General features: G+C 43.7%; 1 protein-coding gene across 1 annotated transcript in view; it reads left to right on the top strand.

Moving 5' to 3' along the window:
- The first annotated feature begins 353 nt into the window (after nucleotides 1–353).
- The window catches only part of LOC123938189 (protocadherin alpha-3-like), a 158,633-nt gene continuing 140,477 nt past the window's right edge, over nucleotides 354–18,509 (top strand). Inside the window, 2 exon segments of the mRNA XM_045999329.1 lie at nucleotides 354–2,754; nucleotides 2,756–2,877. Of these exon segments, the coding sequence (XP_045855285.1) occupies nucleotides 478–2,754; nucleotides 2,756–2,851 (2,373 nt within the window). The 5' untranslated portion in view covers nucleotides 354–477 and the 3' untranslated portion in view covers nucleotides 2,852–2,877.

Here is an 18,509-nt window from a genome sequence, read left to right as displayed (position 1 = left end):
AGAACACCATGCTTGTCACATGGGGAATATTTCACTACTGTTATAACGTTAATCATTCTACTATATTTTACTATGTCATGGATTGGAATCTTTGGAAGTGATGAATTAGTATAAAAACTATAAGGATGTGTTTTTATAAATATAAAGAATTTGACAAGTGCTCGAAGGGAATTACAACTAAAATAGAAATTTTGGGAAAGATCAGACGCAAGTATACGGAGAAGGTTTACATTTATTTAATACTTACCCATTTAGCCACATGATGTCGCTGTCCACCACAAGGTATTTCACCACAAAAGAAATGCCGCATGCGTTGTGTACTCTGATGCTGCTTTTCCTCACCATCTGTGAAATACGGGCATGGTAAGGTTTTTTGTTTTTGTTTTTGTTTTTTTTTTTTTTAAATAAAGGAACTCGAATTCGTTTCTAAAGTTTGGATCGAGGCAAGAACGACACAATTTTTGGGAAAGGCTTGCAATGGTGTTTTCATGGAGAGAAGAAGGTTCGGGAGCCCGGCAATTACTGCTTTCGCTTCTGCTCCTTACAGTCTGTGAGACTGGGAGCGGCCAGGTTCATTACTCAGTCCTGGAGGAGGCCAAACACGGCACCTTCGTGGGCCGCATCGCCCAGGATTTGGGGCTGGAGCTGGCAGAGCTGGTGCCACGCCTGTTCCGGGTGGCGTCCAAAGGCCACGGGGACCTTCTGGAGGTAAATCTGCAGAATGGCATTTTGTTTGTGAATTCTCGGATCGATCGGGAGGAGCTGTGCGGGCGGAGTCTGGAGTGTAGCATCCACCTGGAGGTGATCGTGGACAGGCCGCTGCAGGTTTTCTATGTGGAGGTGGAGGTGAAGGACATTAACGACAACCAGCCGGTTTTTCCAATGGCAGTAAAAAAGTTGTTTATTTACGAATCCCGGCTGCCTGGTTCTCGGATTCCGCTAGAGGGCGCATCAGATGCAGATATTGGAGCCAATTCTCTGTTGACCTACAGTCTAAACTCTAATGATTATTTTACCTTGGATATTAAAAGAAATGATGAGAATATTAAATCCCTTGGACTCGTGTTGAAAAAAGTTTTAAATCGCGAGGACACTCCTGAACATCACTTACTAATAACGGCAGTTGATGGTGGGAAACCAGAGCTCACTGGCACTACTCAAGTGAAGATCACGATTCTAGATGTAAATGACAACGCTCCAGAGTTTGAGAGGTCTGTCTACAAAGTCAGTTTATTCGAAAATGCACCAAACGGTACCCTAGCAGTGATTGTTAACGCCTCTGATTTGGATGAGGGAGTAAATAAGGACATTGTATATTCTTTCAATACAGACATGTCAACAGATACTCTTTCAAAATTCCACTTAGACCCAGTTAGTGGATACATCAGTGTAAAAGGTAATATAGATTTCGAGGAAACTAAGTTATATGAAATCCAGGTAGACGCGACAGATAAAGGAAATCCCCCAATGGCAGGTCACTGCACGGTTCTGGTGGAAATTTTGGACGTCAATGATAATGTACCTGAGTTGGTTATCAAATCACTGTCATTACCTGTATTAGAAGATACTCCCCTCGGCACGGTCATTGCCTTAATAAGCGTGTCTGACCGCGACTCTGGTGCCAACGGGCAGTTGACCTGCACCCTATCACCCCATGTTCCTTTCAAGCTGGTGTCCTCCTTCAAGAACTACTATTCGCTGGTGCTGGACAGCGCCTTGGATCGCGAGAGCGTGTCGAACTATGAGCTGGTGGTGACCGCACGGGACGCAGGATCGCCTCCGCTCTCCGCCACGGCCAGCGTGTCCGTGGAAGTGGCGGACGTGAACGACAACGCGCCGGCGTTCGCGCAGCCCGAGTACACGGTGTTCGTGAAGGAGAACAACCCGCCCGGCTGCCACATCTTCACGGTGTCGGCGCGGGACGCGGACGCGCAGGAGAACGCGCTGGTGTCCTACTCGCTGGTGGAGCGGCGCGTGGGCGAGCGTGCGCTGTCGAGCTACGTGTCGGTGCACGCGGAGAGCGGCAAGGTGTACGCGCTGCAGCCGCTGGACCACGAGGAGCTGGAGCTGCTGCAGTTCCAAGTGAGCGCGCGCGACGCGGGCGTGCCTCCGCTGGGCAGCAACGTGACGCTGCAGGTGTTCGTGCTGGACGAGAACGACAACGCGCCCGCGCTGCTGCCGCGGCCTGGCGCGGGCGGCGGGGGCGGCGCGCTGAGCGAGCTGGTGTCGCGGTCGGTGGGCGCGGGCCACGTGGTGGCGAAGGTGCGCGCGGTGGACGCGGATTCCGGCTACAACGCGTGGCTGTCGTTCGAGCTGCAGCCGGCGGCGGGGGGCGCGCGCAGCCCGTTCCGCGTGGCGCTGTACACGGGCGAGATCAGCACGACGCGCCCCCTGGACGAGGCCGACCCGCCGCGCCAGCGCCTGCTGGTGCTGGTCAAGGACCACGGCGAGCCGGCGCTGACGGCCACGGCCACCGTGCTGCTGTCGCTGGTGGAGAGCGGCCAGGCGCCAAAGGCGTCGTCGCGGGTGTTGGCGGGCGCCGCTGGCGCCGAGACGGCGCTGGTGGACGTCAACGTGTACCTGATCGTCGCCATCTGCGCCGTGTCCAGCCTGCTGGTGCTCACGCTGCTGCTGTACACGGCGCTGCGGTGCTCGGCTCCGCCCAGGGAGGGCGCGTGCGGGCCTGGGAAGCCCACGCTCGTGTGCTCCAGCGCGGTGGGGAGCTGGTCGTACTCGCAGCAGAGGCGGCAGAGGGTGTGCTCTGGGGAGGGCGCGCCCAAGACCGACCTCATGGCTTTCAGTCCCAGCCTTCCACCTGGTCCCATTGGCGGGGATAGAGAAGAGCAGCTGAATGTGGATGGTGATATTTCTGCTAAGGTGAGTACAGTTTTTAAAATCCTTTGAAAATGCTCTTGTTTATTATTCCTCAATGTTTTTACTCTTTTCAAAACATGTTTTTGGTAATTGGTTTTCAAGGATTTTGTGGTTAAAATGTTTGCATTTCTTTTGACTAATGTTTTTGAACTGAATCAGCAGTTAAGTAATGAGAGCCATACTTGTAGTTTTTATCATTGTAGTAGTAGTGGTTGTTGTTAGTAGGTGTAGTAGTAGGATTATTTTATTGATAATGTATGGATAGAAGCTAAATATATTTTCCTTGATGAATTGTACTGTTTAGAATATTTGACTCCAATTGTGGTGTACTAATCCTTGCTCAATGCTTCATTTGGAATTCATTTGGAATTCTTTCTTACATGTGTTAGTCCAAATGTCACTGGCCCATTTTATGAGTTTACCATAAATCTCACCACTTCCTGATTGTTCTTTATATCTTCCGTTCCAAATATTATTTTATTAAGCTTGCTGTCTCCCTGAAGCCTTTTTTACTCACTCATTTATGTGGAGTCTTAGTTCTTTCTTTCTACTTGAACATGATTCATTTTAGTCCTTGTACTCACATTTGGTAAGACGTTGTATTGTTGCTAGTTTTCCAGTTGGGTAAAGATAACCACATACACACACACTCCATAAAAATAACTTTATTGCTTTAGAATCATATCTTTGTACATCTTAAGGTTCTCACTACTTTTACTAGTAAGTATTGAAAAAATCAATAGGAAGTGAAATTTTATACTTTTTTCCCTACATCATCATTTACAAAATATTCTTTCCAAAAGGTTATTAATTTTGTTAAGAATTGATTTCCATCAGTACAATTTGTTGAGAGGGGCGCCTGGGTGGCTCAGCGGGTTAAAGCCTCTGCCTTCAGCTCAGGTCATGTTCCTGGGGTCCTGGGATCGAGCCCCGCATCGGGCTCTCTGCTTAGCTGGGAGCCTGCTTCCTCCTCTCTCTCTCTCTGCCTGCCTCTCTGCCTACTTGTAATCTCTATCTGTCAAATAAATAAATCTTAAAAAAAAGAACAATTTGTTGAGAATACTACTCTATATCTAATTTAGAAACTATTAGGCAAGATTGGGTATCACAGTCGGTTAAGCATCTAACTCTTAGTTTCAGGTCAGGTCCTGGTCTTAATGTCCTGAGATTTAGCCCCTCTTGGGGCTCTGCCCTCAGTGAGGAGTCTATTTTTTTTTTAAAGATTTTTAATTTTATTTATTTGACAGAGGGAGAGAGATCACAAGTAGGCAGAGAGGCAGGCAGAGGGGGAGGGGGAAGTAGGCTCCCTGCTGAGCAGAGAGCTGGAGGTGGGGCTTGATTGCAGGACCCTGAGGCTTAACCCACTGAGCCACCCAGGCGCCCCAGAGGGGAGTCTTTTTAAGACTGAGTCACCCTCTCCCTCTGCCCCGCCCTGCCCTGCTCTCTCTCTAAGATAAAAAAATAAATCTTAAAAAAGACTATTCTATAGCAAACTTATTAATCATTAACCTATTTCGCAAGCAGTATTAAATATGCTAATGTTCAAAAACTCCAATAAGTTAATGTTATTACTCCTGAGTGTTTTCCTCTGAATACCAGCCTGTACATTAATGTGTGTCATGTAATACATAAAATTCCAAATAACTGGAACCAAATAAAACAAAATGAGAGGGGCGCCTGGGTGGCTCAGTGGGTTAAGCCTCTGCCTTCGGCTCAGGTCATGATCTCAGGGTCCTGGGATCGAGCCCCGCATCGGGCTCCCTGCATAGCGGGGAGCCTGCATTCTCCTCTCTCTCTGCCTGCCTCTCTGCCTACTTGTGATCTCTCTGTCAAATAAATAAATAAAATCTTTGAAAAAAAACAAAACAAAATGAGATTATTTTGTAGTCATTTCTCTCTTTGGCATTTGATAATTTTTCCAAATAGATGGACTTCCATTCAAGTTTCCTTGCCACTGGAAACCGAACCTTAGCTATATAAGAGTCTTGAAAACAAGTGATTATTTCTCAACCATGAAAGATAAAAATAGAATACTAACTTTCTTCTGGGAGGCCACTGGGTTCCAGTGTATACAATTATATGGAATATTTTACATAAATTATTACTACGACTTCCAACTTCCTGTTCAAGCTTCCTTGCTGAAATCTGGTTAATACTCAGTGACATTGTGGGTGAGGCTGACATATACAAGAGAGAAATGATCCTCTTTTTTCCCATTTTCATTTCATTTTCTGTCACTGTCCTTTGTTGACCCCTGTCCATCAAGTATTAGTCACGGCCTGTCCCACCTGAGTTCACATATTATTTCATTTGGCCTGGTTTTCATCCTGTTGAAATTAATAGGGTCATCCAAAGTTCTTCTCTCCCAGGATGTGGGACTTCAGTCTTCAAATTGAGCTCTCTTCTTCAAATTCTTGCCTAACAAGATTCTCTATTAATAAGATACTTTAAAGACTTTTGAGTTTTTCTCTTTAGAGATAAATTGCTGCTACACCAGAGGAATATTAATAGTTCTCACATAAATATCCTTTATATTTTGTTGCATTCCTCATCTACGCATTTAATTATTTTCAAAAGAAAGTAAGTGGACAGGGAGTCATTTTTGGTTTCTTCCAGTGTGTTTGACATTTATGATCATTCTGTACAAATCTACATTTTGGGTCCTCAAATAGAGAAATACTCTGATTCATGTTTTAATTCAGAAAAGATGTTTTTATATGTGCGAGTGTGGCTCTTCATAAAGTGGAAACATGAAGCTATTTCCAGTAGATTGATCTTTTTGTTCTAATCAACCACGAGGGAAAGAGGTTTATGAATGAATGTAAGAGGCAAAGAGAGTTTGAAAATATTTACCATCATGTCCATTTATGTTAAGTTTCCTTATGTCAGGATAATATATTGTGCTCTACTGATTGAGAATTCTTCATTGGGTATTAAAATTCAGGACGTCTCTAAGATCATGACTACCAAGAACCAGTATAAAAACTAAGCTAAAGTCCAGGTTTTCGATATGGAAATTGAAATATATCTTAATTAGGGCAATGTCCAAGTAAAGTATTTTTGTATCTCTGGAAAATTATAGAGGCTGCTGCTAAGACAATATTTTCCTAACCAGCTTTGTGACCACCTTAATTTAATGCATTTTATTAGGCAATTGAAGAGAACCAAACCATTCTATAGGTAAATATTCAGCAAATACTAGTTTGTATTCTGAGCTCTTAAACTAAGAAGACACAAGTATTCTCTTTAAAAGTTCATATTTTGGGGCACCTGGGTGGCTTAGTGGGTTAAGCCTCTGCCTTCGGCTCAGGTCATGATCTCAGGTTCCTGGGATGGAGCACCAGAGTTGGGCTCCCTGATAAGCAGGAAGCCTGCTTTCCCTCTCCCTCTGTCTTCCCCCTGCTTCTGAACTCTCTCTCTCTTTATATATATATATCAGTTAAATAAATAAAGTCTATATAAAAAATAAAAGTTTATATTTCATAAAAGAAGTTTCCAGTTATTTGGACCTTTGTACTTTTTACATTACACCCATGTCATTAGACACACATACCTAAATGCCTACAAAAGAGATACTAATGTAATAAATTACCCAGATGATTCCATATGTATGCTATAGTATATAAGAGAAAGTAAAAGTATCTGCTTAATTGGGTTATTCATGAAAGTCTTCATTTTATGAAGAGGTCAGTAAATTTTAAAATGGTTATATAATAGGGGAAATTGCTTTGTGAAGCATTTGGAAATGATGGATAGTACTTAGAGGATGAAATGAGTGTTTTTTAAGTGAAAAATAATATTTGAAGCAGGAAATGATCCACTTTGGCTAAAATACATGAGGACAGAAGTTTATGCATCTTAGATACTGGAGAACAGGATTTATAAATTTAAGAGACAGGGTTTATAAATCTAAGAGACAAATTGAGAATATCCAATCTTGCTTGTGGGAGTGAATATATTTGTTAATAAAATCACTTGCAATACTTTCCCATACCAGTTATATGCCACAACATTCTACTTCCTTTATAAAGCTCCTTGCACTTTCAGCCCTTAGATGAATTAATGACTTTCAGTTAAATGCTGGTGATTTTTCTTCCTTTTTAAGGACATTTAAAAATGTCCCAACATTCTTAAAGTTCTCTTTCAATGGCTTATTCTTGGCATTGGAGGTTTCCTAGATCAGAGGATTCTCTGAAGACTTCAACACCACAAATATGAAATCCAAAGAGGAAGACTGTGTCATCATTAATAACTACCTTCCTCCATCCTCAGGAACACACAAACTGTCAAGAATTTTCATAATCAATACTTAACAATTCTATGTTTACAAAGTGTGTGTCAACTACAGCTAGGTCTCTATAAATACGTAAAACCTTTGTGGAAAAAAGGATTTCCGCTGAAGTAAAAGCTGCCCCCGTGGTGAAACTAAGGATCACAGTCAATCAACGGTACAACCTGTGGACCTTAATAGTATAAAATGTGTTTCTAAAGTATGCGGAATGGCTGAAAGAAAAAGACCTAGGGGTGTGGGGGGGGGGGCGCCCAGAAGGCTCAGTCTGCCTTTGGCTCAGGTCATGATCCCAGCGTCTTTGGATGGAGCCCCACATCGCGCTCCCTGCTCAGCAAGAAGCCTGCTTCTCCTTCTCCCCCTTCCCCTGCTTGTATTCCCTCTCCTGCTGTCTCTCTCTGTCAAATAAATAAATAAAATCTCAAAAAACACTTACCGGTATCAGAATCCATTACGGTTTGGAGCCACATGATGTCGCTCTGTACCATAAAATCGATCTTCCAGCGAAAGAAAAAATCCCTTCTGCTCTTATAAAAGAAGCTGCATCCACCATCCAGATGCTGAGAAATGGAGGATACAGCGGCATTGGACTGAACAGTTAGATTTGTCTTGATTTTGAAACAAGATCCCTTAATAAAAACAAAGCACTGCGGGCTGGAGATGGAGTTTTCCTGGGGAAGCAGCCAGGAATCCCGGCGTCTGCTGCTCTCTCTTCTGTTCCTCGCAGCCTGGAAAGCAGGGAGTGGCCAGGTCCACTACTCAGTCCTGGAGGAGGCCAAACACGGCACCTTCGTGGGCCGCATCGCCCAGGATTTGGGGCTGGAGCTGGCAGAGCTGGTGCCACGCCTGTTCCGGGTGGCGTCCAAAGGCCACGGGGACCTTCTGGAGGTAAATCTACAGAATGGCATTTTGTTTGTGAATTCTCGGATCGATCGGGAGGAGCTGTGCGGGCGGAGTCTGGAGTGTAGCATCCACCTGGAGGTGATCGTGGACAGGCCGCTGCAGGTTTTCCATGTGGAGGTGGAGGTGAAGGATATTAATGACAATCCGCCTGTGTTCCCTGGAACGCAAAAGAATCTCTTTATTGCAGAATCTAGGCCTGTTGATTCTCGGGTTCCACTAGAGGGCGCATCCGATGCAGATATCCGGGCTAATGCTATGCTGACCTACACACTGAGCCCCAACGAGTATTTCTCACTGGAAAAACCGTCAGATGACGAGCTGGTGAAACGTCTCGGGCTACTGTTAAGGAAATCTTTAGACAGGGAAGCAGCCTCGGAGATTTTTTTAGTTCTCACAGCCACGGATGGCGGGAAACCTGAGCTGACCGGCTCCGTTGAGTTACTCATCAAAGTGCTGGACGCAAATGACAATGCCCCAGCTTTCGACAGAACACTCTATGCGGTGAAATTACCAGAAAATGTTCCCAATGGAACGTCGGTAATGAAACTTAACGCTTCAGATTTAGATGAAGGCTCGAATGCGGACATTATTTATTCATTCTCAACTGATATTTTACCAAATGTGGAATCCAAGTTTCGCATAGATCCAATTACTGGAGAAATTATGGTAAAGGGATCTATCGATTTTGAAGAGAGCAAATCCTATGAAATTCTTGTAGAGGGTATTGATAAAGGACAACCCCCACTCTCTGGCCATTGTACAGTTATGGTGGAAGTTGAGGACACCAATGACAATGTCCCAGTAATGGAATTCAAGTCCCTGTCGCTCCCAGTCAGAGAAGACGCTCCATTAGGCACGGTCATCGCCCTCATCAGCGTGTCTGACCGCGACTCGGGAGCCAACGGGCACTTGACCTGTACCCTGTCACCTCACGTTCCCTTCAAGCTGGTGTCCACCTTCAAGAATTACTATTCGCTGGTGCTGGACAGCTCCTTGGACCGCGAGAGCGTGGCAAACTATGAGCTGGTGGTGACAGCGAGGGACGGAGGATCGCCTCCGCTCTCCGCCACCGCCAGCGTGTCCGTGGAAGTGGCGGACGTGAACGACAACGCGCCGGCGTTCGCGCGGCCCGAGTACACGGTGTTCGTGAGGGAGAACAACCCGCCCGGCTGCCACATCTTCACGGTGTCGGCGCGGGACGCGGACGCGCAGGAGAACGCGCTGGTGTCCTACTCGCTGGTGGAGCGGCGCGTGGGCGAGCGTGCGCTGTCGAGCTACGTGTCGGTGCACGCGGAGAGCGGCAAGGTGTACGCGCTGCAGCCGCTGGACCACGAGGAGCTGGAGCTGCTGCAGTTCCAAGTGAGCGCGCGCGACGCGGGCGTGCCTCCGCTGGGCAGCAACGTGACGCTGCAGGTGTTCGTGCTGGACGAGAACGACAACGCGCCCGCGCTGCTGCCGCGGCCTGGCGCGGGCGGCGGGGGCGGCGCGCTGAGCGAGCTGGTGTCGCGGTCGGTGGGCGCGGGCCACGTGGTGGCGAAGGTGCGCGCGGTGGACGCGGATTCCGGCTACAACGCGTGGCTGTCGTTCGAGCTGCAGCCGGCGGCGGGGGGCGCGCGCAGCCCGTTCCGCGTGGCGCTGTACACGGGCGAGATCAGCACGACGCGCCCCCTGGACGAGGCCGACCCGCCGCGCCAGCGCCTGCTGGTGCTGGTCAAGGACCACGGCGAGCCGGCGCTGACGGCCACGGCCACCGTGCTGCTGTCGCTGGTGGAGAGCGGCCAGGCGCCAAAGGCGTCGTCGCGGGTGTTGGCGGGCGCCGCTGGCGCCGAGACGGCGCTGGTGGACGTCAACGTGTACCTGATCGTCGCCATCTGCGCCGTGTCCAGCCTGCTGGTGCTCACGCTGCTGCTGTACACGGCGCTGCGGTGCTCGGCTCCGCCCAGGGAGGGCGCGTGCGCGCCTGGGAAGCCCACGCTCGTGTGCTCCAGCGCGGTGGGGAGCTGGTCGTACTCGCAGCAGAGGCGGCAGAGGGTGTGCTCTGGGGAGGGCGTGCCCAAGACCGACCTCATGGCATTCAGTCCCAGTGTACCTGACGCTAACGACAGAGAGGATCTGCAGCCAGCAACTGGAGATTCCCTTTCAAAGGTTAGTTTTAAATACCCTTTATTAATTTTGATTTTTAATCGAAAGTTTTTTCTGTATTCTCTCAATTTCTTCCTAATTAAAAAACGCTCAGGATGAATCATTAATTATGATTGGCGTAGTTTAGAATAATCCCTAAAATTTCCTTTCTACTTCTCTTCCTTTATTATCTTTATCTGGATTAGTATATTTTAATTACTGATTTTCTCTATTATCTTTTCAATTATACAGTATATTCTCTTACTAATTTCTTTATTGATTTCCTGCATTTTAAAATAAGCACTAAAAACTTGTTAAAATTTAAATTAAATTAGTCCTTCTACCACTTTCAGACAATGGTAGGACCTTGAATAATAATTCCATTTGCCTGCTTCCACTTTTGTTTGGTATTATGCCTTTCAGTTATACATTTGTTCTACATACAGATTATGTAATTATCATGTTTTGTACAGTTAGTTCTTTCTGGGATCATTTTTCTCCTGAAGAAATTCTTTAATGTTTGTTTTACTGATGGTTAAGCATTCTCTAACTTTTTCTATATCAGAACGATGCTTATTTCATCATTATTTTTGAAAAATAGTGTTGCTGAGTGCCAAATTCTGAGTTAAAACTGATTTTTTTTTCTGAGCACTTTCAAGGTGATATCCCTGAAATTAATGCCATTCTTGAAATAAGTTGCTGTCAAGTTTATTGTTCAGGTAGTGTTCCCTTCTTATTTTCCTCCAGCTGCTTTTTATACTTTTCTTAGTTTTTGATTTTCAGTGGCTTTATTATATGCTGTTTTAGTTTTCTTTGATTTTATCTTGTTTGCAGGATTTAAAGCTTCTTGAATATGTGGCTTTGTGTCTTGCATCAGTGCAGAAAAAATTTCAGCATTCTGCCTTCAAGTATCACTTCTGCATCATGTCTTTTTATCCTCTTCTTCCGTAACTCAAGAGATATGTGTGTAAAATATTTTCACCATATCTCTCCTATCTTCTATGCCCCTTTCTGTTTCTTGAAGATAATTTTTGGTCTCTTTATTACACGCTGGACATTTGTTCTGACTAATCTTCTAATTTAGCACTTTTCTCTTCTTTCTTCAATCTACTATTAAAATCAGCAATGGACTCTAAACTTCAATTGTGATATTTTTTAGCTTTAGAATTGTAGTTTTCCTTTTGAAAATAGATTTCAGTTTTCTGGTAAAATTCCTTATTTTAGTATGTGTTTATTTCAATACAGTAATAATAGTTTAGTTGTGCTCTATCAGATCACTGTGATATTTTTTTCTCATGATCCTCTTGCTTGGTAAGCCTGATAGTTTTGTAGTGAGTTTTGGATATTGTGCTTGAGAAGTTATAGTTGTTGTAGATGTCATTATTTTCCTTAAAAGATGGATAACATAAATAAATATCTCACAGATATAGGTTTAGGGCATTTATGGAAAAGTTTTAATTAAAATAAGTATTTTATTTTTTTCTTTTTTATCTCCTATAATGATGTCTGTCATTACAAATCTTCTTAACTTTTTTTCTTTCCCACTCACTTCCCGGTTCTATTATGTAGCATTTGAAATAAAGTTAATAGAATAGAAATTTTGTACCTTATTTGAAACTTTGTTTCTTTTTCCTCACCACTAAATCATAAGAACGAAGCTTACTGAATTTTATTACTGTTTAATTACCCTGCTTTCTTCTTTTCCACCTTGGACACTGGCTAATGCTATAAGAATCTTACATCTCAGGAAGTTTCTACTTGCTAGATCTAGGATTTTAAAACTGAATATGACCTAAAAGAGCATAGTTTCTTTCAATTAAATGATGAATAAACTGTGCCCGAGACAAAAAGTTGCTTGAGGCTACACGGATATTAATGTGAATACAGATAATAGAACCAAAAGTTCTAAATTTTACCTCTCTTGTGTCTTTCTACTTTTAAATGAGTCTATTTGGAAGTTAGAAAGGCAATAGGACTGTGAGTAAAAATTATATTTAATGTACTTTGCTTTTTCACATAGAGGTTCTTTGAAATTACTCAGATTTTTCTCCCCAGAATGCATATAAAATATAAATATTTTAGCACAGTATTTTATAGGGATGTTGAACCATTAAAAAGTAATGTAAAGATATATACCATATGCACAAATGTGCTTTCATAGGATAATTTTTTATAATTAATTTTTTGGTCAAATTTGACACAGCTGCATAAATTATTCTGGGCAATGTGGTAGAACTATGTAAATTTTTACAGATAAGGGAGAAATATAACTTATTAAAATTTTATTCTGGAGTTTTGTAGGTAATGAAGGGCATCTAGATTCCAATGCAAAGTTAAATTTCCTAGCATAGCTTCGTCTTGGAATACTTCCCATTGTATTAAGTAGAGATGCCTCAAAACTCAATCTGATTTTCTTAACCTAAATTCATGATCAAGGAAGGAGTTTAATTTCTGTAACAAAGTTTAAAAATTATAAAGAAACTAGCAAGTGAAAAGATCAGTTAATAAGGTAATCTATAATATTTGATTGAAAGAATGGTTTGGAAGAAGATTTAAAGAATTTTCACTACCTATGGAGTTGTCTGTGGAATTAAGACAAGAGAGTCTTTAATTATTGAGAACTCAACCTCCCCCAGAACAGTTGAGCATTGAAAGACTAATGCAATGGAGAGATTGAAATAACAAAAAAAAAAAAAAAAAAAGAAAGACTAATGCAAATGGCAATTCAAAAACTTAATATTATCTAACAGATGTGAAGATGGGTCAAGTGACAAAAGTCTTGTTTTCTCTTGAAATATCTATATATTTACATGAAAAAAATTACAAATGAGCAAGTATGTGATAATGTTGATGCCATTTTCTCCATTGTGTATATTTTCAAAATGTTGAAATATATACTGAAAATATTTATAAATCACCATGCATACATAGTTAACATCATACTGTCAGTTTGGCTGTTAAATACTTGATATTTACTTTTTTCAAAAATAAATTTATTTATAGTATGGGTTTAAAAAATTTTTATTATTTTTTAAAATATTTTTTATTTGTTTATTTTCAGCGTAACAGTGTTCATTGTTTTTGCACCACACCCAGTGCTCCATGCAGTACGTGCCCTCCCTATTACCCACCACCTGTTTCCTCAACCTCTCACCCACCCCCCCCCCCCGCCCCGCCCCTTGAAAACCCTCTGGTTGTTTTTCAGAGTCCATAGTCTCTCATGGTTCATCTCCCCTTCCAGTTTCCCTCAACTCCCTTTCCTCTCCATCTCCCCATGTCCACCGTGTTCTTTTTTTTTTTTTTTAAAGATTTTTTATTTATTCATTTGACAGATAGAGATCACAGGTAGACAGAGAGGCAGGCAGAGAGAGAGGAGGAAGCAGGCTCCCTACTGAGCAGAGAGCCCAATGCGGGGCTCGATCCCAGGACCCTGAGATCATGACCCGAGCCGAAGGCAGAGGCCTCAACCCACTGAGCCACCCAGGCGCCCCCCACCGTGTTCTTTGTTATGCTCCACAAATAAGTGAGACCATATGATACTCGACTCTCTCTGCTTGACTTATTTCGCTCAGCATAATCTCTTCCAGTCCCGTCCATGTTGCTACAAAAGTTGGGTATTCATCCTTTCTGATGGAGGCATAATACTCCATTGTGTATATGGACCACATCTTCCTTATCCATTCATCCGTTGAAGGGCATCTTGGTTCTTTCCACAGTTTGGTGACCGTGGCCATTGCTGCAATAAACATTGGGGTACAGATGGCTCTTCTTTTCACTACATCTGTATCTTTGGGGTAAATACCCAGCAGTGCAATTGCAGGGTCATAGGGAAGCTCTATTCTTAATTTCTTCAGGAATCTCCACACTGTACTCCAAAGTGGCTGCACCAACTTGCATTCCCACCAACAGTGTAAGAGGGTTCCCCTTTCTCCACATCCTCTCCAACACATGTTGTTTCCTGTCTTGCTAATTTTGGCTGGAGTCTCATATCAGTCATGGTTCCATAATAGAAGATAAATAAACCTTAACTGATGATATTTTCAACACATTTATTATTATTTTTGTTTTTTTTAGTTGTTGTATATTAAAATGTTTTCAAATTATCATTAATGGTAACAGATAAGTAATCTGGAAAATTGATTAGTGTTCAGATTCCTTAGTGTTTGGGTAATCTGAGTCCTAAGGAGAAAGTCATACTAGTAGAGAGAGTAAGACTCTTTGAAAAACTAAAGGGAATGTTGAATTTACTGTTAAATATTACATAAGAAATGAATCCAGTGAAATTATTCTAATTCTTGCCTACTTTGAATACTAGGAAGCAAAAGTATTTCAAATGATTTTGTATTTTCTAGTAATTTCTTATTTATCTTCTCACTATTCTTTATATTACCATTTTCCACATTTGTTTTATAAATTGACACAAAAATAATACTTCAAGTCTCACATGCAACTTAAACCAAAATTAAGGAATATATTTGGGGTTATGCTTTACATATAAAATTGTCAAGTAATAGAATTATTGATCTCCAATGTCTTCATAGGTAAGGAGGATTTTTTAATATTTAAGGAGTTCCAGGTAGTATATACACAAGCAGAATGTTAAATTTTTTTTTCAGTGGAAAAAATTGGTGACATTTTCTTTTGGGACATTTTCTTCTGGTCATATTTATAAGTAAGTCTAAGTGGTATCATGCAATAAATCAAATGGATGATTAAAAAGAGATGAAATTAACATAGTCCAGTTAGTAATGTGGTTTATTCTCAATGTTTTAAGTTTTACTAGAACTCAAACATTTAATGGAGTACTTTATCTACAGGAAAATATTAGTATTTTGATTTGCTGCATTAAAACAAAGATATGTACTTTCACAGTTTATATGAACTGTGATTTATCAGTAGTTGAAGAAATGCTGCCTAGATGCCTCTAATTTGAAAAATGGTGTCAAGATACTGACCAAAGTGTTTTTACTATGATTTTGGCCTCTAGAAAATTTAGATCTCCACATACGATTTTTTAGTCAACATTAAAAGTAGGTGATATAAGGAGAAATTAAAGAAATGGATTTTTTAAAAAATTTTTAAAAAGATTTTATTTATTTATTTGACAGAGCGAGATCACAAGTAGACAGAGAGGCAGGCAGAGAGAGAGAGAGGGAAGCAGGCTCGCTGCTGAGCAGAGAGCCCGATGCAGGACTCGATCCCAGGACCCTGAGATCATGACCTGAGCCGAAGGCAGCGGCTTAACCCACTGAGCCACCCAGGCGCCCCAAGAAATGGATTTTTATGGGGCACCTGGGTGGCTCAGTGGGTTAAAACCTCTGCCTTCGGCTCAGGTCATGATCCCAGGGTCCTGGGATCGAGCCTGGCATCGGGCTCTCTGCTCAGCAGAGAGCCTGCTTCCCTTCCTCTCTCTCCACCTGCCTCTCTGCCTACTTGTGATCTCTGTCTGTCAAATAAATAAATAAAAATCTTAAAGAAAAAAGAAATGGATTTTTAGCAATTTGAATATCAGACTTGAAAACAGTAACTCACACAAGAACGCTATTCAAATAGTTTGTTACTTTAAAGATAACATCAACAAAAAGCCAATATTAAGTGCAGCAAATAGGAATATAAAATTGTTTCATGAATAACATAGAAGTAGTGTACAAACATCCCATGAAAATAATAGAAAACACTCAAATTTAATAAGATATATTTAAATATGGAAATAAATGAAAAACTAAAACCTTTAATTTTAGTTAGGAATTATAGAAAGCCATTCCCAAAATGGAATAGACCAATACAAATTATTTAGTAAAGACTGGTGTGGCACGACTAAAGTAGTATTGATTTTGCAATATTTTAATGAAAATAGATATTCTTTATTATAGTCTTAACGATGCGTTTAAATTAGAGATAAGGGAAATAAAGAACACCTAAAAGTCATTGTAATTGGGAAATATTTAACGAATCGAAGGCAAATAAAGCATAATAAAGTAAAAACTCACCCTTTCATCCACATGATGGCGCTGGAAACCGCAAGTTTGGTGGTTGGCTTTTTTTTTTTTTTTTCTTTCCCAATAAAGGGATACGTGAGTTTATTTTCCTTAGGAAAAGGCTACTCCGTGTTTTACTCTGCTGTTGAAGCTGAAAAGGTGAGCAAATAAAAAATTATAGCAAATTGGGAATTAGGTTTCCAAAAGCTATCCTTGTTGTAATACAATAGACATTTGAAAATTGCAAAGTATTTGCGATGGTATATTCCCAGAGAAGTCCAGGTTCCCGGCGACTGCTGCTCTCGCTTCTGCTCCTCACAGTCTGGAAGGCCGGGAGCGGCCAGGTCCACTACTCAGTCCTGGAGGAGGTCAAACACGGCACCTTCGTGGGCCGCATCGCGCAAGACCTGGGGCTGGAGCTCGCGGAGCTGGTGCCACGTCTTTTCCGAGTGGCATCCAAAGGTCATAGAGACCTTCTGGAGGTAAATCTGCAGAATGGCATTTTGTTTGTGAATTCTCGGATCGACCGGGAGGAGCTGTGCGGGCGGAGCGCGGAGTGTAGCATCCACCTGGAGGTGATCGTGGACAGGCCGCTGCAGGTTTTCCACGTGGAGGTGGAGGTGAAGGACATTAACGACAATCCGCCAAGGTTCTTCCGAAAGGAACAAAGATTATTTATTTTAGAGTCAAGAATAGTGGATTCCCGGTTTCCGCTAGAGGGCGCATTTGATATGGATGTCGGAGCAAACGCAGAATTGAGATACAAACTAAATACTAATGAATATTTTGATTTGGATGTTAAAGCAAATGAAGAAGAAACAAGCATTTTAGAGCTAGTCTTAAAGAAAGCAGTGGATCGGGAAGAAATCCAGGAACATCTTTTATTACTGACTGCAACTGATGGAGGAAAACCTGAACTAACAGGTACAGTTCAATTATTGATCAATGTGTTGGATGCGAATGATAATGCCCCCAAATTTGATAAATCAGTTTATAATATCAGATTATTAGAAAATGCACCAAATGGGACATTAGTTATTAAACTGAACGCCTCGGATGCAGATGACGGCATTAATAAGGAAATAGTATATCTCTTTAGTGATCTTGTTCTTGATAATGTCAAATCTAAATTTATAATAGATTCGAATAGTGGGGAAATAACAGTTAAGGGAGAACTGGATTACGAAGACTGTAATTTATATGAAATTAATATTGATGCTGTAGATAGAAGTCCATTCCCATTAACCGGACACTGCAAAGTAATAGTAAAACTCTTGGATGAGAATGATAATACCCCAGAGATGGCCATAACCTCTATATCTCTGCCGGTACAAGAAAACGCTTCAGTGGGGACCGTCATCGCCCTGATCAGTCTGTCTGACCGCGACTCCGGTCTCAATGGGCAGGTCACCTGCACCCTGTCGCCCCACGTTCCCTTCAAGCTGGTGTCCACCTTCAAGAACTACTATTCGCTCGTGCTGGACAGCGCCTTGGATCGCGAGAGCGTGTCGGACTATGAGCTGGTGGTAACCGCAAGGGATGGGGGATCGCCTCCGCTCTCCGCCACCGCCAGCATGTCCGTGGAAGTGGCGGACGTGAACGACAACGCGCCGGCGTTCGCGCAGCCCGAGTACACGGTGTTCGTGAGGGAGAACAACCCGCCCGGCTGCCACATCTTCACGGTGTCGGCGCGGGACGCGGATGCGCAGGAGAACGCGCTGGTGTCCTACTCGCTGGTGGAGCGGCGCGTGGGCGAGCGTGCGCTGTCGAGCTACGTGTCGGTGCACGCGGAGAGCGGCAAGGTGTACGCGCTGCAGCCGCTGGACCACGAGGAGCTGGAGCTGCTGCAGTTCCAAGTGAGCGCGCGCGACGCGGGCGTGCCTCCGCTGGGCAGCAACGTGACGCTGCAGGTGTTCGTGCTGGACGAGAACGACAACGCGCCCGCGCTGCTGCCGCGGCCTGGCGCGGGCGGCGGGGGCGGCGCGCTGAGCGAGCTGGTGTCGCGGTCGGTGGGCGCGGGCCACGTGGTGGCGAAGGTGCGCGCGGTGGACGCGGATTCCGGCTACAACGCGTGGCTGTCGTTCGAGCTGCAGCCGGCGGCGGGGGGCGCGCGCAGCCCGTTCCGCGTGGCGCTGTACACGGGCGAGATCAGCACGACGCGCCCCCTGGACGAGGCCGACCCGCCGCGCCAGCGCCTGCTGGTGCTGGTCAAGGACCACGGCGAGCCGGCGCTGACGGCCACGGCCACCGTGCTGCTGTCGCTGGTGGAGAGCGGCCAGGCGCCAAAGGCGTCGTCGCGGGTGTTGGCGGGCGCCGCTGGCGCCGAGACGGCGCTGGTGGACGTC

The sequence above is a fragment of the Meles meles genome, chromosome 3 (genome assembly GCF_922984935.1).
Source record: "Meles meles chromosome 3, mMelMel3.1 paternal haplotype, whole genome shotgun sequence".
NCBI lineage: Eukaryota > Metazoa > Chordata > Mammalia > Carnivora > Mustelidae > Meles > Meles meles.
The sequence above is the reverse complement of the archived record's forward strand: the minus strand, read 5'-3'. Positions and strand labels throughout refer to the sequence as shown.